This window comes from Rattus rattus, chromosome 12 (assembly GCF_011064425.1).
Source record: "Rattus rattus isolate New Zealand chromosome 12, Rrattus_CSIRO_v1, whole genome shotgun sequence".
Classification (NCBI taxonomy): Eukaryota; Metazoa; Chordata; class Mammalia; order Rodentia; family Muridae; genus Rattus; species Rattus rattus.
This window is the reverse complement of record NC_046165.1, coordinates 91,546,313-91,573,637: the sequence shown is the minus strand read 5'-3', so window position 1 is coordinate 91,573,637 and position 27,325 is coordinate 91,546,313. Positions and strand designations below refer to the sequence as shown.

General features: G+C 43.1%; 1 protein-coding gene across 2 annotated transcripts in view; it reads right to left on the bottom strand.

Moving 5' to 3' along the window:
* Positions 1 to 1,306: 1,306 nt before the first annotated feature.
* Samd8 (sterile alpha motif domain containing 8) overlaps positions 1,307 to 27,325 on the bottom strand; it is a 41,774-nt gene continuing 15,755 nt past the window's right edge. For both annotated transcript variants that reach the window (XM_032917344.1, XM_032917345.1), the window contains exons 2-6: positions 18,087 to 18,679; positions 13,772 to 13,867; positions 10,725 to 10,842; positions 2,920 to 3,070; positions 1,307 to 2,536 (exon numbers count right to left, since the gene is read on the bottom strand). In XM_032917344.1, coding sequence (XP_032773235.1) covers positions 2,232 to 2,536; positions 2,920 to 3,070; positions 10,725 to 10,842; positions 13,772 to 13,867; positions 18,087 to 18,679 — 1,263 coding nt within the window. In that variant the 3' untranslated portion in view covers positions 1,307 to 2,231. The remainder of the gene's footprint in view (positions 2,537 to 2,919; positions 3,071 to 10,724; positions 10,843 to 13,771; positions 13,868 to 18,086; positions 18,680 to 27,325) is intronic.

The window sequence follows — 27,325 nt, the reverse complement described above, 5'->3', positions numbered from 1 at the left end:
ACGACAAAAACTGAAAGAAAAATGACTTTGTCTCAGCTCTGAGTCTTGAAGAGGATTAGCTCATGTAAACACTGTCTTGTCAGAGATACTAGGTTACAGACCCAGCTTCCCTTCTCCCTCAGAACCGTCAATCTGTGCTGCAGCTGTGGCCGGGAGCCCCGCTGACAGCCCTGCAAGGGCAAAGCTGGCTGCACCTACTGCTCTCTCTGTGACAGAGAGGCCTGATGTTTATCATTAAGATATTTACCATTGATATAGCTAGCAGTTTAAAATTAATGTAGACACATGTTTTTGGAACATTTTCCCAAAAGCCAACACTGTCTGTCTCCATCCCCCCAGGTAAACTGGATCCTGCTATGTGGGGGTGTCAGGTAATAAGACGGGGTGGCAGTAATATTCCTGACGAACTACTCAAAGGAGCATGGCGACCTCTGCTCCATGATTATGCAGTTTCTTTAGATGAGATATTGGCATTTTTGATCCTGGCTTGTAACAGAATCAATAATTTAAAATACTGCACATATTTTGAAGTATGAAATTTAAAAGCATGATTGAGCTTGAGTGGCTTCGGGTGAGAAATGAGGGGTGCCCCAGCACCCCCACACTCCCAGCAGGCTCCCTCAGCACAGGCCGGCACCTGTCTGTCTAACACCCCCTTCCGAGGGGGTGGGTCTAACATCAGTGGCTTCCAAGGGGGTGGGACTGGGACTCCAACTGCGAAAACGAACATGTCACCCACACAGAGAAGGAATAAACTTGTGACTGCAGTGTACCTGCAGCTCCAGAGTCCTTGTCTTAATGGAACGTAAAAACTATACAATCAGTATTCCAATTCTACCATCAGGCTAAGGTTAAACTGTTATGTACAACCAATAAAAAATAAAGTGACACGTGGTACTGGAGAAGTGACAGTAGTCACGGAGGGTAGTTTTCTAATGTAAACAGCAGCTAAAGCATTAGTTCTAACTGCCAAGTTAAGACTATAGAAAGAATGTATGCGGTTCGTCGGCCCTCTATCTCCTGCGTGAGATGCGTGGCATGTCGGCCCGAGATCTAGATTAATAAAAGATGCCTCTTGTTATTACACCAAAAAAAAAAAAAAAAAAAAAAAGAAAGAAAGAAAGAATGTATGCATACAATTATTTTTTAAAATAAAAAGTATGAAGCTTTTCTTCTGTCTAAGTGTGTCTTAGACGGTTGGTTTACTTCGATGGTGAAGAATGAGAACTTTCAGGGAAAGCATAAAGAGGAATCCCCCAGAGTTAATGAACAGTACGCCTACAACTTGTTTTTTTTTTTCTTTTGTTTTTGTTTTTGTTCTTTTTTTCCCAGAAGAAAAAAATTCTTTGCATGCACACTTACTCACTCACTGACGTAAGAACTTTAAAATCTGGTAAAACACTCATTTGTTTCACTTAAGTCACATTATTAAAAAAGCATTATACTGGGCTGTCATCTGCCTAACTAACACAACAGTATTTATTCCAGATACTTACAGCACTAAAATGACACCACTTTACTATTAAGAACACAGCCATTTCCCCTCATGAACCCTTTCTGTGTTCACACTGAGACTTCCAAACAGATCAGGGACGGCAACCGAGGCTGCACCTGTTCTGAAATGCTGACCCCATACCTGCATTAGTGGGAAGGCCAGCGACCCCTGATCAGCGTGTCACCTCCCACCTGCCCCTGGCATTCTCTTGTTTCACAAAAACTGCTGTGTTCAATGTGTTTTTCTTTAAAATGGCTCAAAAGGTAAAACCTATTTACCAGTAGGACACTCACTTTGCAGACAGACAGATTAGTTCAATGAACATTTGAGAATGGCTCACTAGGTAAGGAACACCAGCTTCAAAAAATACTTCTTGACTTGAGTCCTATTGGAAATCAGTAAAAATTCTTCAACCAGCCCAAGCTGATGTGCTTGAGTTCAGTAAGCAAACACTCAACATGCACAGGTAATGGCCTGACATAACCCACACACTGGGTCTTCCTACAGTGAGGGGCAGAAACTCTCTCCTTGGCCTCTCCATTCAAACAGCTAGAGACGGAGTCCTGTGTTCTCTTTCTTGAGTTTCACAGTCACAGCCTTACTCACAACGGGAAGCCTGTCAACACAGAAGCCAAAATGCAACATATCCAGGAACCTGGGGACAAAGCAACGGTATTCGTTTTCATTCCATAACTACTGTATATTTAACAACAAACTCATTACAGAGAGAGAGTCTTCATCCAATTAGTCTTTTCATTATTGCTGGTTTAGAAAATGGCCAACAATATTCATTAGGTACTGTGCCATTAACATTGCATTCAAAGAAAGAAAACATAGGAAACCAAATTCTCGCTCTCCTGCTCTGGTGATACGCTCTGGTATTAGCCAGAGTGTGGTAGTACAAAAAGAGTCTTGTTGTGATATAAAAGGCAATAAACACGTCAATGGAATAATGTTCATGGGCAGCCAAGATGAAGAAGATTCCAAAGAGGTTGAGAACCCAGGAGAGAGTGTGCAAGAAATTCCAGCTTCTTGGTGTATCTAGAAAAGGAGGACAGAAGGACCATTTAATGACACATTTCCTCCCGTGCTTCTTAGCCACATGCTTCTCAGGGTAGGCTATAAGCTTCTGCTCCTCTAACCTATGCCCCACCACTCTGTCTCACGTAGCCCAGGCTGCCCTGACCTGGCTATGTAGCTCAGGATGAACCTGAACTAGGATTTACAGGCATTTGCCATCACACCTGGCTTTACGGGGCACTGGGGATAAAAGCTGGGGCTTCACGCATGGCAGCAAGCACTCCAGCGACTGAGTTACATCCCCCCATTGCCTCTTCTTTCTGGGACTTTACATCCTCCCCCTCCCCATGCTCCTCCTCTGCAAAGCTGCCTAACATGCACAGGAGCATTGAGGACATACTTACATTCTGTGACAAAGAAATTCAGCATGGTTAGGACAACGGTGTGGCCACTGAACATGTAATCCCCACAAGTGTGCACGCCCGTCAGAGTCATGCCGAAGCCACTCCAAATGGCAAACGCCCGATGCAGTTTCTCCCACACACTTCCATACACCTACAAAGAGGGCTGTGAGTTAGCTCTTCCAATGCTCAGTGAGGCTCAGGCTTCACCACTCCACCTCAGGTAACCCATGAGGAGTGACTCAGAAATAAGAGCACCAGGTAAAAGCAAACAGTCTAACTCCGCTAATCAAAGCCGGGCTGCACTTCGAAATGCTAATTAAATGAAATCATTGTAATTCAAACTCTTTTACAGTTCCTTTAAAGTAAAAAGGTCAAGGCAGGCATGGGGGTGTCTTCAAACACCAACACTTCAGAGGCAGAGGCCAGTATATCCGTCTCTGTGAGCCTGAGGCCAGTCTGGTCTACACATCCAATTCCAGGACAACCAGGGCTGCACAGAGAGACCTCATCCCAAGATATTAACAAAAGCAAAAGGTGAAAAGGTCACTGCCAGGAATGATGGCACATGTTCAAAATCCCAGCCCTTCAGACTCAGATGCAGGAGGATCAGGAGTCCAAGGCCAGCCATTCTGTGCTGTTACTAATGAAAAGGAACCTTCCTCAGCCCTGAACGGACTGCATATTCTGTCCCGTCTGTGCTTTGATGCTCTTGGGAACTAATCACAGTGGAAGTCGGTTCGCTCCTTTGTTTGCTTAGTCACAATGAGCTTGGGACTGAACAGCAAGCCAGCAGCACTGCCGACACCTGTGTATGAGATTTTATGGTTTCATGCCTTTATAAGCTAACCTGGAAAGACACCAACAGATGTAAGACGCCATTTGGAATAAAACTTCCATTTTGAGTAGAGGTTGAATGAATGTTAGACAAGGTAAGTCCCCTGCCACAATGGAACACCCCAACCAATGAGGACAGAAGAAATGTACAACAAAAACATGTTCCTAAAGAAATCCCCTTTCCCTAAATCCTGATTGGCAGAATAACTTGGCACAGATGTTTCCAGATCTCAGGCTTAAAAGATCTATAGGGTTCTTGCTGGGTGTCACAGTTCAGCTCCAGAGTCTTGACTATGTCCCTGGACTATGTCCCTGATGACCAGTCTTAGGGTGTGTGTTCAATAAACTAGCCCCATTTGACTGAGATCTGGGACTGAGTGGTTTGTGTGGCAATTTCTAAACCCCAATACTCAAATTTTATTTTATTTACTTACTTTTCTTCCATAATGTCCATATTTATCTCTATTAAAATATTTTAATAAGCTCTAAATTTCTTTTTTAAAAAAGGAAAAATATATAAATAAAAAAGCAGCAGCAGCAAGGAAATAAACCATGCTGAACCATCCAGGCTGTCATTTAACAACTATTCTCCCTGTCGTCAATGAACTCAACAGCTCCTATCCGTCCAGGCCTTCCCTACAGCTACAGGGAGCTATGCTCTGCATAATAAACTGTAAGTAAGAATGTGAAAGACCTACAGGACAGCTACAGACTGGCAGAGGAGCTCTTTCCTCCCACCCCCTCTGCCTTCTACCTATAACCCCACCATGGCAACTGAAGCTCCAGCAGCCTCCGAGGCCCACACGTCTCAGGTAGCATAGTGTAAGAGAAAGACAGAAGGGTTACAGATCACACCAGAACATTGTGTGTGTGTGTGTGTGTGTGTGTGTGTGTGTGTCGGGGGAGATTTAAGAAGGAGAGATATTTTGAGACAGGGTTTCTCTGTGTAGCTCTGGCTGTCCTGGAACTTGCTCTGTACACCAAACTCAAGAGATCTATCTGCCTCTGCCTCTGAGTTCTGGGACTAAAGGTGTGTGCACCACTACCAGGCTGGGTAATATTTTAATTATGGACAGGAACAAACAAGTAATGCTAGTCCCAGATAATTACCACTCAGTAACATACATCTTTTCATCGTTTCCCATCCTGTACTTCTCATACATCCTTCCAGAAGCAGAACTGAGGCAGAGAAGCATGAGTAGAAAACTGTCTAGATGTGAATGCGAGTCAGCTTTGCACTGCTGAGTTCTGAAGAGAGACCTGTTCTTGGTTCTGCCTTGGAGCCATGATTTTAAGGCAATAATTTATCACAGTGAGACGCCTCTGGTTGGACTCACTGTGAGGATTGACATCTGGCTGTAACGCTCTACTTTCTATGACTGCTATAATAATGTAGGCTACATTACACTTTAAAACAGCTAGCAGCATTCAGGGCAGAATGGATGGAAATATCCATACATTAACTAATTAATTAAAAAAAAAAAGCCACTGGAGACAGAAGGAGAGCTGTCCACACCGGAGAGTAACATCTAATTTGTTCTTGTAGCACAAGATAAGGTTCTTTGCACATGGTCCAGCCTTCTCACAAGTGGCCGTACTGATAAACCTCTTTACCGCCTGAGGTTTATCAGGAAATTCTTATCCATATAACAAGCTTCACGGGAAAGCAAAATGTTCTACCTCAAATATGTTCCCTTCAGATCTTCGGATCCGGTTGCTCATAAAACTGCACTAGGTAATAGGTTTAAAAACCTCTCCTTGAATAAAAAGAAGTATCTATCTTTATTAGTCAACTAAGCAACAGATGCAAACACAGAAGTGTGGAGCTCTCCAGATCTGCCTAGAAAGAGCTTTTGCAGGAAGCAGAGATTGAAGGTCTGACGCTCAGACAGAGATGGCACAGGTGTCCACATGCTGCTACCTGGGGAGTCTTGTCAGGACAATAAGACTGTCATTAATGACAAGCAGTTCCTTTCCTTAGCTTGCCAAGGTCTGTATTACCACTCCACACTCCAAAAGCGCCATGTTGCTGGTTCCTTTCCGTAAGGAAAGACATGAAGTTTATGCCAACATGTTGGCAGAATTATTATTAAACATATATGCCCTCTCTTTTGTTAATCTATCGATACTAAAATTGCCAAACTTTCAGGGGGAAAAAACAACTATAGCTTGTTTATAGGTTAGTTTGAATCTCCTAATTGGTTAACATACTATTGGGAAAATGTTTTTACCTCACTTCAAACCATGTACAGAAACAGTTTCAGGAGATTAGAGCCATACATAAAAAAGACCAAGAAGCATTAGCTATTGTCTTTCATTAACTAGCCGGCAATGACGCGACTGATCTGAGCAGTGTGGACGAGAAAGTGAACCAAGCGGCACGCTGCTAAGGATGAAGTGCAGCCCTCCTCCTCCTTCAGTCATCTTCCCCTTCCATCACACGTAGCCGCACTACTGACGCTGTGACACGCTTCAGCACACAGCTCTGGATAATGCAGTCGCTCTACAACAGCCCGAGCATTCTTGGTGAGAGTCAAGGACTCCCTAGCTGCTGCAAGGAGGCCCAAAGCGGAATGAAAGCCTGGCATCTGTGCCTCCTCTGAGCATCTGTCTCAGTGTGGGTGAGCCACATGCCAAACTGCTCAGAGGCATATCATCATGGCCTCTACTCAACCTATTTCATCTTTCTTCACGGCTGAAACGAAGGGACGAGGAAAGACAAGGATGAAGACTAAGGCGCCTACTGTCAGCTGTTCCAGTTCCCTTCCAAACCTACAGTCCTAAATGTGCAATCAGGCTGCAACCTCATGGGCAGGCGACCCTATCATGAGATCACCCTCCAGTAAGAGCAATCCCGTCATGGGAACTGTCTTATCTCCTCAAGCAATGACAGGGACTGAGGTAATCACCACCCAGAACACTCTTAGACCCAGGCAGCTTTACTACGTGTACTTCTTATGATTACCTCAACTTTCTCTAGTTAAGCCTAAGTTCCTATCAGTACACCGAAACTGCTGTTGGGGGAGGGCTGGCGTCTGGTCTTCTTCCCAAAGTGGCTGCAGTGACTGACTGTGTCTTGCGGCACTCCATCCCTTTAACTGGCTCCATCCCTTTAACTGGCACACTGGGTGAGTGGCTCAGCTTAGCCTGTTGGGACTGGGGAGAGCTGGTACTGGGCTGGAGAGGTGGCTCTGAGGTTCAGAATATACACTGCCCTTTCAAAGGACCCAGTCAGTTCCTAGCACTCATGAAGGATGGTTCACAACGGAGTCTGACTCTAGCTCCAAGGAATCCAGCACACTCTGGTCTCTGTGGGCACCACACACACGTCCATGTCCAGAAAGACACATACATGCAGTTTTAAAGATTAATCTTTAAAACTTAAACCAGGCATAACAGTGCACAGTTTTAATCCCAGCACTCAGGAGGCAGAGGTAGGAGGCCCTCAAGGCCAGTCTAATCTAAAAACCAAAGTTTCAGAACAGTCATGGGAAGACAGAGGAAGTCTGTCTTGACAAAGCAAAAAGCAAAAACATAACAACAACAAAACCCAACTTCTGATAATCGTTTAAGGCTATAAATCAAAGAAATAATTGTTTTGAAGACAAAGAGAGCTATGAACACAGCTAAAAACCTGGTTCAATTATATGGTGGCACCTTGGTGGTGGTGCCCTACAGTCTACTTTAAAGGGATGTACACTTGTTCATGCAGGTTATTACTGCAACTAAACGAGATTTCAGTCATTTTTTTGTTAATGTAATTGCTAAAACAAAGTCGATTTTCTGAATTGCTTAAAGGGCAGTTACAGAGACCAGTACCCGGGAACGTTTAGAGAAGCTTACAGATCTGTCTGCACAAAGTCAAGTGAAGTAGGGAAGGAATGCCACTCTGGTAATGTGTCTTCTACCTCAAGCCTCACCCTGTGGTCTGGCTGTCCTCAAACTTGCCAATCTCTTGCCACAGCCTCCTGTGCTGGGACTGTAGGCATGAGTGCATGCCCAGCTCCTGGTGACTGTTTTACATTATTGCTTTGCTTTGCTTTGCTAAGGAAATGCATGCTGATCTCGCAAGATGGTTCAGTGGGCAAAGACACTCGTGAGCAGGCCTGATGACTGGAGCTCAAGCCCTGGTTTCACAAAATGGGAGGAGAGAGAACTGGCTCTCCAGAGCTGCCTTCTGAACCACACATTCTTGCTTTGGCATGTGAGCGCCCACACTTGCATGTGAGTACACACACAAACTTAAAATGTTTTGTCCAGACGTTTCTGGGTGATGTCTGGAGACCTTGAAAAGCAAATGTGGCTGATCTTCATTACTGTCCTTCAGAGAGAACAAGCTACTTAGAAAGTACAAGGTTACAACGTGTACCTTTGTCCAAACACCTGAAAACTAGCTTTTGTCAACTAAGCATTTTAGGACTACGTATCACAGTTTCCAATGTGCCTATCCTTAATAATACAGTTCTATCTCCAAAAACTAGAGGTAAACAGTGCTGGCCTAGCATGTGCAAGGCCTTGGGTTCAAGATCCCTCCACAAGATACAAGCAGAAAAGCTCTACTGTCTAAGGATGTTTACTCTGGCACTGTTTAAAATACCCTGGAAACACCCAAATTTTTCACCATCGGCAATCTGGGGGTAGGGGTGGGGTGGGGAAGTTTACAATGGACTAGCCCACAGCTATTAATGATGAGCTTTTAAAACAGATAACAATAATTGTATACTCATTGCAAAAAAGTAATTAATAAGGCTGGGAGATGGGTACAGTGTTTTCAAGCAAACATGCCTTAAATTCAGAGCCCTAGAACCCATGCCAAAAAGATGGAAAAAGCTGGCCCGGTATGCTGGCCCACTAGAAATTCCAGCAGCAAGAGGAAGAGACAAGAAATCCCCAGAGCAGCTAGGCACCGTGCTACCAGAACTAGTAGCTCCAGGTTCAGCCAGAGACCCTGCCTACACACACACACACACACACACACACACACACACACACAGATCTACATCAGGCCTCACGCATATACAAAAGAGAAAAAAGTAAGTAACATGCCAATACCTTAAATGTCAGTTATAGAACGACTTCTGAAATTCACCCACCATTCGAAAGGTGTCCATCAATGTCAATTTATGAAGTAAATAAAAATTCTACTTAAATATGGTTTGTGTGAGCGTGTTACCTAACATCTTTAATCCTAGCAGTTGTGAGGCAGAGGCAGGAAGATTACTGAGTTCCAGGTCAGCCTGATCTACATAGTGAGTTCTAGGCCACCTAGAGCTGCATAGAGTCTGCCTCCAAGGAGGGAAGGGCTGGAAGCAGGAAGGAGAAAGAAGAAACCAAACCAGACCTGTGCAACTGGACACAACTGTTAGTTTTACTTGTAGGATGGGATGAAAAGGGGCTCTATGTGAGTTTTTGCTTTTTAACATACATTTATATCTAATTTGAGCTCTTACAAGAAACTTGTTCAAGTCCATAATTAAAAAAATGTTTTTCTGCCAAGTGATGGTGGTGCACGCCTTTGGTCCTAGCATTTGAAATACAGAGGCAGGTGGATCTCTGAGTTCAAGGCCAGTGTGGTCTACTGAGAGAGTTCCACGACAGCCAGGAGTACACAGAGAAACTCTGCCTTGAAAAACCAAACAAAACACCAGCTTTCCTATATGGAAAACCACAAATGCCCCAATAGTTTCTAACCTTACGAAGATTTGCTTTCAGTCCGTCTGAACTTGTGTGGGCCTGCTCCTCAATGCTCAGGCCCCGGGGCCTGAGTACCTGGAGAGCTGTGCTCCCCTCCGCTCAAGGGCAGTGTTTGTAGCTCTTCATTCACCTCCTCCGGGTGCTCATCTTCCTCCCCTAACTGGCACGTCAGCCATTTCTACTGTGACAGGCAAAGGTCACAGCACCTAGGTTTGTTCACCAAAGGTGTTAATGCAGCCATCAAGCCCTCTGCCTGTTTAAGTGGGTTAGTTTTTTTCTTTCTCAAATCTAACCATTTGCAACAGTTTTGTCTATCAAGGACAGGAGAGATCTTCAACTTTTGTTTCTGTTTCTTTTAGACTGGGTCTTTCTACATAGCCCTGGTTGTCCTAGAACTCAGTATGTAGATCAGGTTGGCCTCAAATTCACATAGATTCACCAGCCTCTGCCTCTGCCTTCCCAAATGCGGGAACTAAAGGTGTGGTATTACAGCTGGCTGAGAGCCTCAACTTTTAAAATTATTTTATAGATTTGTTCTTAAGTAGTGGGGTGAGGGTGGGTGCTGGGGACCAAACCTCAGTAGCCCCTGCACATCCATCAGGTAAGCACTCCACCACTGAGCTTAAATTTAAAAAGCAGATCTTACCCTAGATCTTAAAGTAAAAACAACAAACTTGACAACCCTCTCTTTTGTTCCCTATCAGCATAATTTGCCATGTCTCTTTAGCCAGCAGAAAGGATATATGTACAATGCAACAAAACAAAATGTATAAAGCACACACCAAACCAAAGGGAAGGATTATAGAGCTGTGTGAAAGGTTTATAGAGCACTGAACTCATTTGGACTGGAAAGTGTTTAAGGAAAAGGAAGGATGAAAGCCATGAAGTGGCCACAGCATCCGTGAAGAGCTAAAGATGCTGAGTGTATGGAGAACGATGTGCTCGCACGTAAGGGTGTGGTAAGGACACCCACTAGACACACAATACATGCTAAAACACACTTAAATAAAGATGCTGTGTGTGGTAGGAAAGGGAAAAAGGCAGTCAAAACAGTGGCTCCCATAGTCCCACAGCCTAGAACTCATACCCACAGATGAAATCACAGGGAGATGAATCCAGCTTATAGTTACTTAACCCAATTCTTTCTACAAGTTTACTACCAGATACAAAAAAAAAAGCACATTTTAACATAAAAAGGAGGATCATTGCCCTCCCAAACACATTGTGTCATTAATCCAACAAGAACAAGAGAGAACATAGAGAAGGTAGCAGGCTACCTTTCCAGTACACTGCAGGTGCTGTCCTGGCACGGAGAGGGAGGTCACAAACATGGTAAAGCAGCGAAGCAAGAATACAGTGCCCATCAGACTACAGAGCCTTCGCAGAAGGATTGACCTGTGAACAGAGTGACCAGAGCAGAAGTCAGCGACACTCCAAACTGAGGCATCAGTGCTTGTCTAGAGAGAGAAGGGAAAACCTTATTAAAGGTCTTATTAAAGGGAAAACCATAGAGATGAGTGTGACAGCATCTGCCTCGGGCCAGGGCTGTGACTGTAACGGAAGGACAGAGGGACATTCAGATGGCATTCTAAAATCTAGACTGCGGCTGTTTGCTCAAAAGCTATTACTAAACGTAGCCTGTTAACCTACAGGGAGAAAGGTCACCACACTTACATTACACCCCACAAAGCACTGGGGTGTGTGTGTGTGTGTGTGTGTGTGTGTGTGTGTGTGTGTGTGTGTGGCTTTATTACTAAGCTTGTACTCAGAGTAACAGGTTTATTATAAATGTACCCTATTTTATTCTATCTCGGAGGAGAGGACTCTTAGAAAACATCTAAACTGTCCTCATCCAACAGAATTCTATAGTGATGGGGATTTTCTATGTACCACGTAGCCAGCTAGAGACAAGGTGGCTCTTATAACTAAGATCTGAATTTAATATTAAGTAATTAAAACTATAATCCACGTGCAGGTAGTGCAGATCTCCAAGAGCAGCCTTTCTGCAGTAAAATATAGCCATAGGAAAGTGGAGTTTTTCAAGACAGAAGTAATACTCGGAAGCTCAGTGTCAGAGCTACCGTAACTAAACACACAGGACTCAGTACTTGCTGGGGGACACAAAGATGGTCCACCCAGGGCTTCTGGGTCTTCGCTGGATTTCTTTTCTTTCTTTCTTTCTTTCTTTCTTTCTTTCTTTCTTTCTTTCTTTCTTTCTTTCTTTCTTTCTTTCTTTCTTTAATAGAGTTCTTCTGTATAACTCTGGCTCCTGGAACTTACTCTGTTGACCATGGCTTTGAACTCAGAGAGCCACCCACCTCTACCTCCTGAGCACAGGATTAAAGGTGTGAGCCATCAGCACCACTGGCTTTGCTCAAAAAAAAAAAAAAAAAAATTAAGATTGACTTTTATTGTTTTAATTACAATGTGTAGGTCTGTGTGTTGGCCTGTGGGAATGTGCATGGAAATGCAGGTACCTTGGGGCCAGAGGTGCAGGATCTGAGCGAATCAGCATGGGTACTAGGGACTTAACTCTGGTGCTAGAAAGAGTATCGAGTATTTTTACCGTGAGTCATCTTGCTAGACCCTTAAACTGTCTATAGTGGGGTAGAGTTAGTCTTCCTACCAGAGTGGCTGTATGACAGTCATCCTAAGTTGTTCCTAACTTAAACTGAAGCTATGAAATACTGAGCTCTTAAGATACTAGAGTTTATGTTATGTATATATAAAAAGGAAACTTTGAGTTGTCACAAACTGTGACATCATTTATGCCATTATTTCTTTAAATGCCCTAAATCCAGACTAAGCGTTGGGGGACTTTCCCTCAAAAGTAGCACTGGACAGAAGACAAAGATTGTTTCACTCTTTAGTGTACACATCTGGATGGAGTTTAGGAACCTGCATCTATTTCAATAACCTTTCAGAGGACCACAATCAAAATGATACAAAGATGACATCTGAAAAATATTTTTGAGGTTAAAAGTACTAGCTGCTCTTCCAGTGGACCTGGGTTCAATTCCCAGCACCTACATAGCAGCTCACAACTGCCTGCTACTCAAGTTACGGGGAATTGACACCCTGCAAACAGACATATAGCATATATATATATATATATACACACACACATATGGAGAGAGACAGACAGACAACAGACAGACAGACTGACTGACTGACTTGGATTTATCTTCTTTAAGTAAATACCACTACTTGGATTTACCTGGCCACCACTCTGCTTCCCTGAGTCTACCAAAGTTTCTTAGAAAGGTTAAATTTATTTAATTTTTTTTTATCAAGTTCTGGAGCCTGGCATTTTCATCTAGACTTTGATCACAACTTTTGTGCCCATGAATTTTCCCTGAAAATCTTTTTTAACCTAGATTTTTGTTCAGCATCTGCCCTCAGCATACCTGAATTTCTTACAAGATTAAATTTGTTTTTATTGTCCAGAGTGGATAGATTCAAGTCTACAGGGTCTTGTATGGCAAAGTTAACCAGAAAGCAGTGATATACACATACTTTTAAACTATTTCATTTAAAATATGAGTACCCACAGGACACAATGCCCAATGAGAAATGGGTTCATTATGGCCTCAAAATGGGACTGAAATAGCAGCCATCAACCTTCCTTTTCACCTTCAACGTATTAAAATAACTGTAGCTCAGGATGTATGTGGCCATCACAGAGCTTCCTGGTAAGAAGAGAGGCCCCCAAGTTGCAAGACGACACCTCATTCCTTTTCAGGGTTCTAAAAACAGTGGGCAGTGGCTAACCACAAGAGAGTTTTTAGTGTTTCTTCATTACTAAACCTTGTTTTCTTTCCTTTTTAATGTCATTAATGAATAAAAGGGGCCTTTTAACCCTATGCCTTCCCTGGGTTACTTCTTGGTGAAATTGCCAAGAAGCAGTCTCTCTATTTAGCGCTTCTATACCACCTCAGATGTGCAGAGCACAGAAGACAATCTTGTTTAATGGGCTCTCCCTCCTCCATTCAAACACATAACCAAACACTGTCCTTGGAAGTATTTCCATCCATCTTTCTACAGCAGTGGCATTCCTAGCTATTTCTGAAGGAGGAGGACAAGGAGGGCTAGGAGGAGGTAGACTAGCAAGGACTGACTGACCAAGGCTGACTATCCTTTTTCCTATAAAATACATTCACAATATTACTAAATATATTGGTCTTACGATCTTTCTTAATTAAACCCAATTTTTCTTTGTCACTGAACAGAAGGAGATCTTCCAGGGAAATGCAGAATGAAGGAGCAGGCTTGACAATCCTACATGAAAACCAGGCAGCCCTTCAGTCTGGGAGTCAGTGAGTACCTGTGCTTGTGAAGGAGGAGGACCAGGATCCAGATGTAGCACAGGATCATGCCACACACTTCAGTCATGGAGAAGGCCCACGGGATCCTAGGAACACTGCAACAGAAAAACACTTCTTTCTGGAACTGAACACAAGCAGATGCACCCTTCCCAACACAGTACTCTCTAACAGCAACCTCAGAACTGCTCTGCAGAGCATTACTTCTCTTAGGAGATGCTATCTGGAAAGCCCAGGGGGCAGAAAATCTGCTTCAAACCTAATTGCTGTCGCAGACGTCCTATAGTAGTTCTTTATAAAGAAACAACCCTTCTCTCCCACACTATCACATTCAATTGCTTTTATAAAAAGCAGACTTTCTTTTTAATTATGTCTATGTGTATCCGTGGATCTATGTGCATGGGAAACAGGAGGCTGAGGAAAGCAGAAGAGAGCCTCAGATCCCTTGGAGTCCTGTGTTATAGCAACTGCAAGCTGCCTGGAGCAGGCACAGGTCCTCTGTAAGAGCAGTACACACTCTGAGCCCTCTGAGTCATCTCTCCAGCCCAGCACTCAACTTCTTAAACTGTGCGTTATAGGACTGAATGGGTAAGGAGCCTGCAAATGAACAATCAAGAAAGAAACAATAAGGAAACAATGGCTTACAGTAAAAGGTCTCTGAACTGAGAACAAGCAAAAACCAGCTCATCTCCCATTCGAGGAGTCTGAGGTGTTTCTGGCAGCACCTACCTCGCCAACAGGGCATGGCATAACTTTACTGCAGTCTTAGTTCTGAACACAAACATGTTCTTCCAGCTGCACGCCATTGCTACATACAGCACCAATGAGTGCTGTCATGGCACCTCAGCTCAGATTCAAAGACTACTGTATCAGTGTCTTCGTCAAGTCTTCTGCTCAGATGAAAGACAGACACATGATCACCCACTTTTTTTTAGAGATTTATTTATTTTATGAGTACACTGTAGCTGTCTTCAGACACTCCAGAAGAGGGCGTCAGATCCCATTACAGATGGTTGTGAGCCACCATGTGGTTGCTGGGAATTGAACTCAGGACGTCTGGAAGAGCAGTCAGTGCTCTTAACCACTGAGCCATCTCTCCAGCCCAGATCACCCACTTTTGCACTTGCTATTCCTTAGCCTGTAAGCAACAAGCTATGATACTCCTGGAGGGGTTGAGTTTTGTGGTCGTAGCTGATTTTAATAAGCTGCTACTGCCGATGGCAGTGGCACAGCCTTTCACCTCAGCACTTGGAAGGCACAGGTAGGTGAATCTGAGTTCAAGGCCAGCCTGCTCTACAGAGCGAGTTCCAGGACAGCCAGGGCTACACAGAGAGACCCTGCTTTGAAAAACAAAACAAAACAAAAAAAACCAAAAACCAAAAAACCAAAACAAACAAATGAAAAAAACAAAAACAAAAAAAAAAAAACACACACCACCTTTAACTCCAGCACTCAGGAGGCAGAGGCAGGCGCCCTCAGCTCAAGGCCAGCAAGGTCTACAGAGCAAGTTCCAGGGCAGCCAGGGACACACAGAGGAGCTTTGCCTTGAAAAAACAGAAAAACAAAGAATTGTTACATGAGTTTTGGCTCTGGGTTAGAACAGATTTCTAACAATTTCTAAATGATCCTGAACTTGCCGTTTTATTTTATGAATTTATGTGGGGTATTCTCAGAATTGAGGACTATAAAAAAAATCAAATACATTAACTCTAAAAAACACAGAGTTTGCTCTCTGTACTCAAGTATCAAATATTTAGCTTACGTATTATGTTTGCCTTCTCAACTTAACAGCAAAACTATACATATGTCAACAGAATTATCTAGGCATCAGCAAATGTTTGATTTGCTAGAACCAAGGGCATGTGCCATGATACCCTTAAAATAAAAACTTTCCAAATAACATATACAAACCAGGCATGGTGGCAAATACCTTTGTTCTCAGCACTTGGGAGGCAGAGATCTCTGAGTTCGAGGCCAGCCTGGCCTACATGAAGAACTCAAGGACGGGGCTGAAGAAATGGCCCCATCCTTGTTAAGAGCACTGGCTGCTCTTCCAGAGGTCCTGAGTTCAAGCCCCAGCACCCACAGGGCAGCTCTCAACCATTTGTAATTCTAGTTCCAGTTCTGGAACCCTCACACAGACACATGCGGGCAAAACACCAATGCATAAAAAAAATTAAGAAAAAAAAAAAAAAAAAAAAAAAGAGTTCAAAGACAGCCAGGGACTCTGACCCACAAAATTACACAAACACACTTAAAATAATTTTGCAAACTTAGGATGAAAGTAAATCTACTTCCTTCTCAAAACTAAACCTAATTACTGCTCCCCAGAGGCAATTTACTCTATTTCATCCCACATTAAATCTTCCAGTAAAGTAACACCCACACTCACCTAACACACACATACTCATCCAACACACACACACACACACACACACACACACACACACACACAGAGAGAGAGAGAGAGAGAGAGAGAGAGAGAGAGAGAGACTACCTCTTCTTCCTTTGTGTCTCTCATCCACTATTTAATAATTTTGCTTAAGAACATCTGTTTTAGCCTTTACTCAATATAAACTTATATTCATACAAAATGATGAAAGTCCTTCCTGTAAACTTACAGTTCACTACATCTAATGAAAACCTCTATTTAAACAGATTTCCATCTTACTGATGCTCCTGCCCTGCTCCCTGGCCTCTTCCTCCCTCTCTCCCATGATTCCTCCTGGTTCAACAGTATGTAATGGCATTCTCCTCCCTTCTATTTTTATTTCTCTTCCCTCCATAGCAACCTACACTCATGGTTATAAACCAAACCTTGTAATTATTAATAATTCTCTTCATAACTTCAATTTCAAGCATCATATATAATTATGGCATATGTATTTATACCGTATTTTATATATTTAGGCATAATATATAAAAATAGAACAAAAGCACAACAAAGCCCAGCTAATGCCTACAGTTAGCGCACCATCTTATAATACAGCCTCATGCAAACAATCCAGAGCCTATGCTCAAGCTCCAAGCCCACCTTTGTAATCCTTCACTGATCTTACAGCAATGACCTCATTGTTTCCAAATCCTGTTCCCTCTTGCTATCACCAATGTATATGACACCCCCCCCCCCAAAAAAAATCCTGGTCCTTCTGAAAAACTTACTAAGTTCTTACTACTCTTCGCTCAGGTCACCCAATTATAGTTACTATTTTGCCATATTGCTTCATTTCACACACTTAGGATCCTCAGAGTAAGTTACACATACACCTCCCTCTCAGGACACGTATCTCTGAGGACAGGGATGAACCTTCAGGCTCCCTGGGACCTGCAGCACTGACTCTGTATCATTGGCTAATATGTCCCCACTGTCACACTTTTTAATTATCCTCAACATGTCCTTTGCAACTACATTTTCCTGATTAGGATCCAATTAACATGTCTGTCCCTTAATTTCCTTCGTGGTCCCCCTGGGGTTTTGTTTATTACGACATTTCTAGAGAATCTAGATCAGCTATCATACACAATGCTCCTTTCTGTGTGTCTATTTCCTTGTGATCAGATTTAGGTTAAGGTTTTCTCAGGGGCAAGATTATCAGAATTACCATCTGGGTGATGCTCTGAACATTATCATGTCTCATCCAGTATTTCTCGTCTGTTTACTAGTCATCAGTTATTTTCCTTTAAAATCCATTACTCTGTTTTTAAACAGGAAGAATAGCGTACTGAGTATGCAGTCAGAGGTGAGCAGGCTGAGTACTGACTAGCGCTGGTCCCTACGGCAGTCAGTCTCAGTCCTCTCTCTGATGTTCCCGCAGACCTAGCTCAGCTTGTACTCAGCCCTGGGCTCAATCAGCAGCAAGGGAAGCAACCTGGCACATACGGCTTTTAAAGATCACCGATGCGAGACTTACTGTTTCTTTTGTTTGCTTGTTTTCCTAACCATAAACTATTTTTTATGTAATATATACTTAGTTTTGTTCAGTACATAATAAAAACAGAATCAACCCCTGAATTAGTTTGTACTATTGCAGATAAATTAAATTTAAAACAATAAAATTGTTTTTTAGAAAGAACGGCAGCTAAGCCTACTACGAACATCCTCCTAAGGTGACCCTTACACATGACCCGAATGTGAGCTTGTGGTCCACCTACCGCAGTTTCCAGAGGACGGGTATGGAGTGTGGCAAAGCGTGTCCTCTGATGGCACCACACAAGGCAAATGGAACACGCGTCCAGCTACCACCACAGCGCACCCTACTTACTACCACTGTGACTCTAGACCCCGCCTAGGAACTCAGCATTTAGAAACAAGATTACCTGTCTAAGAATATATCTGGGAGTGGTGGGTAGGTCTGCATGTCAGGCACTCGCTCGTGAACAATGACCATAATGAAAGAGGTGAACCCAAACACTATGAAGACATAGACACAGCTCAGGACGGTCTTCCAGTACTCGGGGTCCAGTCTTCGGGCACAGTGCTTGTTCTTGCCGTTCATGTATTGGTACTGATCAGAGCTCAGGTCAGGGATGGGCCCATCACAGCTGTGTGCAGGCTCTCCATTACAGAGCCAGTCTGCACTCTGAAGGGCACTGATGAATGGCGTCATGGGACTTATGGGGCTGTCACTGTTGTAACCCATCTCCTCCAAAACATCAATGTGTGTTTTCTGCAGTTTTCGGACTGAGAGCATTAGCCGTTTAATGTCTCCTAGGACTTTGATTTCCAGAGGAGGAGAGCGGAGATCATATTCGGTGAGCGTGAGCAGTGTGACTCCATCCAGACGGTGCTTGTTACATAAGATGTCCACATACTCAAAAAACCCCTCCTCCTTCAGCCACACGGCCACATGCCTGGGAGTCCAGCGGCGAATGCAGAGTTGACTAGGGCCTGCCATTTCCTCTTCTACTTCCTGTCAAGGGAAAACAGGAAGACAAAGCAAAAACTTGAATGTAGTTCAACATCTTCATTAAAGACCAATCCAAGTACACACAATAAAACCCAGTAGAGTATCTCTACTGTCCCCACTGGACAGAAGCTTATCGGCAACGAGTGGTTCCCGTAGATTAGCACTCAAATAACTTTATGAGGCTGATGGCGAACGTTCTGGTGTTACGGAGGGCTGTTGTTGAACCCAGGACTCACACACATTAGACCAGTGATCTACCCTGAGCTACAACCCCAGCTTTAACACTTTACAGAAAGGTATTTTAAACTGGCATTTCCACAGCATGTCTGCCATGATCACTTCAAAAGGTTACTACTGAGAACAATGATGGATATAATGGGGGGAGGGCACTTTAATATTTCTCACAAAGTGCGATCTATAAAAGATATGAGAAAAAATTCTCCATTTGAGGAAGAAAAAGAACACAAACTATAGATATATAATTCCAGAAAACTTTAGATTTGAACATTCAATCTACTAGTTATGAAATGATTTATCTAACATACTAAAGGTTTAAGAAAGGCTGTGAGCTCGGTTCCTAACAGTTTTGTTGTTTTCCAAAAGGGTCTCTCTGTGCAGCCCCGGCTGTCCTGAACTAGCTCTGTAGACCCGGCTGCCTCTGCCTCGAGTGCTGGGATTAAAGCACGGCCACTGCCACTTCTACTAGTTCTTCAAAGCCCACTGCAGAACTGAAAATGCCTGCCCTGCTTAGAGTTAGTGGTCAGAGTTTTAAAAGGAAATTGTCTGTCAATAACCACTAAACATGAAGCAAAACTCAGATTATAGTTGGAAAGACTACTTACTACAGGTTTTTTTTTTTTTTTTTTTTTTTGGTTCTTTTTTTTCGAGCTGGGGACCAACCCAGGGCCTTGTGCTTCCTAGGCAAGCGCTCTACCGCTGAGCTAAATCCCCAACCCCACTACAGTTTTTTAAAGTACTGATGATTTTTTCTGCTTTGATCTTATTCAGCTATTTATATTCTTTTTATTTTGTAAAACCAGGATCTATTTCAATTTTTAAAATGTATCAGACACATGGGAAACAGGCCTACATGAGAAAGAAAAGAATAACAACAAAAAAAAAAACCACTTCTCAGGTGTCTACTTCTTAACTATTAAAGCCAATTTTCTGGATTTAAAATTAAGTCACTATATTTCCTTCTGAGTAATGTTTAAAAACAGGATAGGTTGTTTGTCTGTCTGTTTTTAATCCACAATGATACAGTGACTATCTAGCTTTAAAAAAAGTTTTAGTAAAATGTTCTGGATAGATATGAGTTACACATTTCTTTTGTGAAAGTTAATTAAACTATAGTGTTTGAAAAAAGGCTTGTTTTAAAACGGAAACAAAACGTAAGTATAAATGAGTATCCCCCAAGACAAAGGTTTTCCACAACACCCAGGACAGCATCATCTTCCTCTCCTCCCAACCAGACGACCCTCTGATCTCCTGACTTAATGTTCACTGTGGCTTTATAGCATACATTCTGGAGTAAGAAAAACTTCCTGGCCTCTTTAGGTTAAGGAAAGTAAACAGCAGATGATGGTACAGTCTTCCCTACCCACACAAAGACTTGTCTAAAGACTTGTCATCACTGAACAAGAGCAGACATTTTAACTAGTAAGCTCACTCACACCATCAAAAATACTCAGGAAACAAGACTAGACATGATAAAGTTTACCCAAGATGAAAATGTTTATCACTAAGGATTTGGTCTTGATACTGAAAAAAGTACTCATTTTTAGAAACCTTCAAATGTATTTCACTATCAACCCACATTTTCTTTCCCAATCTTAGAAAACGAACATCCTACCCATCTATAGGGAGTGTTCTGCTGCAAAGTTACAGAGGGTGTATGTGAAGTCCCACTAAACTATGGTTTTACCATGTTTGCGTTTACATCCAGTGCTAGACGGTTTCATCTTTCCTGCTACATCTGTATCCTCCTTTCCTCCCTGGATGCTGATCAAATACCAGACTTGGATACCTAATAAGATGTGTTATAAACTCAGCAGCAGCTACTAAGTAGCAAGCCTCATCTACAACAAATAAATCCTCTCCGAGTTCTCTCTATTCTGCTACTTTACCCCTCGGCCATTGGCTTACCACCAGTGGGTTCCAGGTCACTCCCATCCTTGGAGTACTGTTCTTCAGTACAGTTTCACTTCACTCTGGGCAAAATCGTTTCTCCTTCCATGCTTCTCCCACATACTAACTCACAGTCCTTTCAACCTCAATCAAGCCAACTGGCTCTGATGCACATGCTTTAGCTCCTATAATGTGAGTTGTAACACAGGAGCAAGCCTTTGAGCCTGCTGTGGGAATGCCCTAAAAGCACGACACATTTCCCTGCTCTGCCTCATCAGGTTAGTGCATGTCCTGTAATTGTGTGCTACCACATAATAGTTACAGGGCCACAGCAACCAATATTTAGCTCCGACTGTGAGAACATGTATTAAAGAGGAATATTAAAAGTGATAGTAAGCTTTAGGGTCCATTTAATAGTCATGCTGAACCACAGGGATTCCAGGGAACAGAAGACTTTGAACAAAGAACATGTCAGATGCTGGCTTTATACAAATTAATAAATGAATTTTAGTCAATAAATGTTCCACAGTGCTTTCCATTTTAACAATAATTGATTCATATCAATTAGCAGCAGAACCACTGCTTCTGCCCAAGATATAAAAGCAGAGCAAATTCTACTCTCTGATTTGAAATAATCAAATGGTAAATATATAAAAAAGATTCAAAATGCTGGACCATCAGCCATCCCCCACCCCTGACAGTAAACAAATGAATGGGCTCATATTACTTTAGCTTAATGCCTTGAAAGAGTTTAAGCCAGGAGAGTCCTAAGAAACATAGGTAAGCTGAGGCCTGGCGGACATGTTGAGCTGAGCTGAGCTGAGCTGAGCTGAGCTGAGCTGAGCTGAGCTGAGCTGAGCTGAGCTGAGCTGAGCTGAGGTGGCTGTATCTGTGGGCTGAATACTACGGAGACACTCAGATGGAGACAGGTTAGAGATCCACAGAGTCTGTCTCCCTTGAATACTCATCAGAACATGCATGTGTTAAGATGGGAAAGAAACCATCCAAAGGTTTCCTACTTCACACACGGACAAGAAAAAGCCTATCCTAAGCAGGCTGAACACCAACAGCTCAGAATACACGAGGCTTTAGGAAGAACACACAACAATACCAGTAGGACAAAATAAAACCTAAAACCATAGTTCTCAACTAAGGCTAATTCTCCTCACTTTCCAGGGATATTTGGCAGCATGTAGATGTATGTATTCTTGATGGCTGCCCCTTGGGGAGGCAGTTACTAGCATGGAGAGATGCTGGTAAGATCTTATAATGCTGCCAGCTGTGGTGTACCTCAGCACTCTGGAAGCCATATCAAGATGATAGGGAGTTCAAGGCCAGAGTGAACCACACAGAAAGGTAGAATTTGGGAGAAACTACATGGTGAGAAGCTCTGTGCTGCCTAATTTTATCTAACTTGACACAGGTTAGATAATTTGAGAGTAACTGAGTAGTAATTTGAGAGGAGGCAACCCCATCTGAGAAATGCCTCCATAAGACTGGGTTGCAGGCAAGCCTGCAGAGCATTTTCTTAATTGGTGAGTGATGAGGAGAGCCCAGTCCACTGTTGGTGGTACTATCCCTGAGCTGGTGGTTCTGGGTTCTATAGAAAAGCAAGAAAGCAAGCAGAGCAAGCTATTGGAGCAAGCCAGTAAGCAGCAGCCCTCCCTGGCCACTGTATCAGCTCCTGCCTCCAGGTTCTTATCCTGTTTGAGTTCCTGTCCTGACCTTCAGGGATGAACGATGAAGTAGACGTATAAGCCAAATAAACCCTTTCCTCCCCACGGTGCATTGGTCATGGTGTTTCATCACAGCAATGATAATCCTAAGACATCCTCCCTCAAAAAAATAGAAAATAAAAATCTGCCAGGAACAATGCTGGCACATGGTCTTAATCCCAGCATTCAGGAGACAGAGGCAAGTGAATCCCTATGAGCTCAAGACCAGTTATATAGCAAGTTCCAGACCAGCCAGACCTATAGAGAGAGCCTGTCTCAAAACAAGAAAACAGCAGAAAGCTGTGGGGTACTGGAATCATCTCTCTGCAAACAAAGAACTGTTTGGCCCCTAAATGTTATTTTGCTGCTAGTGAAGAAAATGACCCTAGGGTAACCTTTCTTCTGCACCTTGTGATTTCAGTAATATTTATAAGATATGTAAGAATATAAAGGATCTAGAATCCAAGAGCAAGACAGTAAAATCCATGAAAATGGTTCACTAGACAGTGACCAGAACAGAGATCACAGAATTGGGTGTTTTGGAAAAGGGAAATGTATGTAATTATAACAACTGCATTAGACATTTAAGTACGTTAAACAGGAAGCAGGCACGCTGGGACACACCTGTCACCCAGCACCAGAGAGGACAAGTTAGACAAATACCTAGACAGGTATCTAGAATTTGGGGCTAGTCTGGGCTACACAGTGAGTGCAGGGCACAGCCCCGCCGACCGTGGGGCCCTGTCTTTTTCCATCTGGAACAAGAGAGAGAATCACGCAACTCTCGGAGAGAAGCCAGAACCTATGTCTCAGGTATGTCCTACTTTCTTTCTGAGCCCCTCCTCCCTTCTTTCTCTTAGCCACCTTGTTTTAAATCTACGTTGACCATATCTTCCAATAACAATGTCCAATTCTGAGACTGGAGAGATGGATCCACAGTTAGGAACAACTGCAGCTCCTCAGTTGGCACTCAGACGGCGGCTCCCAGCGCCTGTGACTCTAGGTGCAGGGGACCTAGCCTTCTCTTCCAGCTTCCATGGCACCAGGCACACGCCATGCCGGCACAACGTCCAATCACATGAGTCACCTTTTAAATTTAATTACCAGCTGTGGAGGCTGGAGAGAGGGCTCAGTGGTTAAGGGGTACATAATGCTCTTATAAAGGACCTGAGACTCCGAGTCGGGCGGCTCCCAGCTGCCTGCAGCTCCAGCTCTACGGGATCTGGTGCTCTCAAGCAGCACCTAGAACACGTGCACATACGCCCAGACAGACACATGACATGGAGTGAACCAGAAAAGCCGCAGCTCTGCTTCAAAGGGGCTCACCCCGAGATCCTTTCCTGTGAAAATACCACTAATCCCAGTTTGGTCTGAGTTGAAGTCCCTAAAAGATTTGGGGAACATCTTGGGTTGCTGTAAGTGACCCTCTTGACATGACTTTCTTATCCATGTTCCCCTTGAAGCATTGCTGATTCCCTTCAAATGACAAGTCCCTCCAATCTATGTCCTTCTCGTGTCTCCCTGGGAGCGGACAGGCTGAAACTTGGTAAACAGGGTCCACGCTCCTATTTGGCATGGAAGAAATTACAGGCAACTTCCAAAGGATCAGCTGGGCATAACTTTAATCCCACAGCTCAGAAGGTGCAGGTGGATTTCTGTGAGTGGGATAAGGCAGGACAGAAAGAAACACAGGGAAAATTATATGGGGAAGAGAAATCCCTCACTCTGAAGTCTGACTGAGAAGCATGAACCCAGCATGATTAATAACTGCGGGAAAAGCCACCAGCATAGAGACATTCCTGTCACATGTACATGTTTTATGTTAAAATCATAAATGACCAGGCATAAAAGCCTGAATGTGTCTGACCCCTGATGGAGCCTCATTCCTTTCCCTAGATATTTCTGAAAATCTCAAACAAGACTGTTAACTTTGCTTACAGCAAAGGCACCCCATGATCTGGACTTTTACCTTATCAATTAGAATCCTGTCCAGCCCTTCAGGAACCATACTGTGACCTCCTTTCATTTTTTGCAACCTCCTTTGATAACTGCTTCAAAATTTCCAAAATCGCATCCTTGAGTGTTTTAAGGACAATGAGTGGCTCGCAGAGAAGCTACACCACATCCCTGCTTTCCTCCAGAACAGCTCCTCTATCCCAGTTAAACATCTATAAACCTCACTGATGGCTAACAAAACCCCAACTGATTTAAGGAGGGAGACGGGGTGGAGGTGGGGTGGAGAGGTGGAGAGAGGGGGATAGAAAACTCACAGTAAAAGGCAATATAAGCAGTAATAGAGATGAGAACAGATAGCACTAATGGTGGGCAGGGCTGAGTTTGATGCCTGGAACACGCATATGGATAGAGAGAATAGGTTCTGTCACGTTGTCTGATGACCTAATCCCACCTTCCTGCATAAACGCAAACAAAACCCCCAAATCTAAAGAAATTGAGTATCCCAGGGGGCTTCACTAGTTAACTATAGCTTTAAGAAATACCAAAGCCGGTTGGATTTAGCTCAGTGGTAGAGCGCTGCCTAGGAAGCGCAAGGCCCTGGGTTCGGTCCCCAGCTCAAAAAAAAAAAAAAAAAAAAAAAAAAAAAAAAAAGAAATACCAAAGCCATGTGGGGGGTGGCTTTCAATCCCAGCACTGGGAGGTAGAGGTAGGGGGATCTAAGTTCAAGGCCAGTCAGAGGGAGTTCCAGGACAACCAGGGCTACATAGAGAAACTCTGTCTTGAAAAATCAACCAACCAAATAAATACAATTCTCTACACGCCTTTCAAGGAACCGATATTTCTGAATTCAGTCCTGAAAACAAAATCAAGAGATAACAAAAAAACAATACCATGAACTGATTAGCCCTCATGCACAGAGCTACAACAAACAAAAACAAATTTAATGACAAAAAATTAAAACCAAGTGGCATTTATGTCAACAGTGCTAAGCTGATTTGGTATCTGAAAATAAAAATAGCGAACTTGGGTTGGAGAGATAGCTCAGAGGTTAAAAGCCCTGGCTGCTCTTCCAGAGGTCCTGAGTTCAATTCTCAGCAACTACATGGTGGCTCACAACCATCTGTAATGGGATCCAATGCCCTCTTCTGGTGTGTCTGAAGGCAGCTACAGTGTACTCATATACATAAAATAAATAAATCTTTAAAAAAAAAAAAGTCAAACAAGTTAAAGAGCAAAATCACAAAATCACATCAAAATATAAAGAAAAGCATTTGACAAAATTCACCCATCATTTCTGACAGTAAAAACCCACCAAACTAAAAATACAAAGGAACTTGGTAAAAGGCATCTTTGAAGAACCTACTAGTATCTGGTATCAGATTTCATAAGGAAAGCCTTCCTCCCAATACCTGGGATAAAGATGATTCTTGATGCCTCTAGGAAACATCAAAGGCTCTAACAAATGCAACCAGGCCAAGAGAAGAAAAAGGCATGCAGATAACCTGACCACTCCTTCAGAAGCCCCGAGGTGCTGTGTAGGAGATGCACCAACCCCAGAAAACAAGGACAACAACAGCAAGTGTTCCAACGGTAGGGGCCAAAGGTGCACATGGCCCAGTGGTAGAGTGCATGCTCATATGGAGGAGGGCTACTAAAAACTCATCCCCAGCATGTATGTACGTAGAGACATAAATACTGGCCAGCCGTGGTGGCACACGCCTGTAGTCCTGGCACCTGGGAGGCAGAGGCAGGGAGATCTCTGTGACTTCCAAGCTAGTCTAACCTACATAACAAGTTCCAGGCCAGCCAAGGCTACACAGTGAGATCCTGTCTCAAAAACAAAACAAAACAAAAACAATCAAACAAATATCAACAACTACAACCACAAACGTTTCTAAAGAATGAATCCATGGTTAGCAAGACCATTACATATACAATCAACTACAGGCCTGGCTCAGCTGGTGCACAGCCTGAACACTCAAATTGAACTCCCAGCACCCATATAAGAAGCACTTAAAAAGACTTAGGTAGGAGGCTGGGAAAGGAAACATTGTAACATGTTTATAATCCCAGCACTGGGGAGACAGCCAGGGGGACCCCTAAGTGCACAGACCAGTCAGCCTACCCAAATAAGTAGGCTCCAAGTTCCCGAGTTCAGTGAGTGATCCCAACCCAAAAACAGATATGTGGGGGTTGGGGATTTAGCTCAGTGGTTCGGTCCCCAGCTCCGAAAAAAAAAAAAAAAAAAAAACCAACAGATATGTGTGTGTATGTATGTATGTATGTATGTGTATATGTATGTGTATATGTATACCTAAGTTATACATATTCAAAGAGCATTTTCAAACTATAAAAGTTACAGCCTATAACACTAATAGCTATATTTCTCTCACATATAAAACTTCTCTAGGGGTTGGGGATTTAGCTTAGTGGTAGAGCGCTTGCCTAGCAAACGAAGGCCCTGGGTTGGTCCCAGCTCCGAAAAAAAAAAAAAAAAAAAAAAAAAAAAAAAAAAAAAAAAAAAAAAAAAAAAAAAAAAAAACTTCTAAAGAGGACTTTACCTCACACAAGTGATGATGAGTGCTATGAAGCAGGGTGACACAGCGACGGTGCACTGGTCACCATACTAGCATGTCCAATTCCTCCCTATTAACAGTTGCTCACAAAGTTATCGCTATTATTGCATCACCATAGGTCACTGTTCTATAAACAGAATACATATATCAAAGAATCCAAGATGTTATCTAAACACTAACTCAATTACATCGTTAACTCTTGATTCACTTTGGTTTGGTTTTGCTATTGAGCCTACGTGAGCCTGACAAGCTTGGCACTTCCTATGCGAACTTAC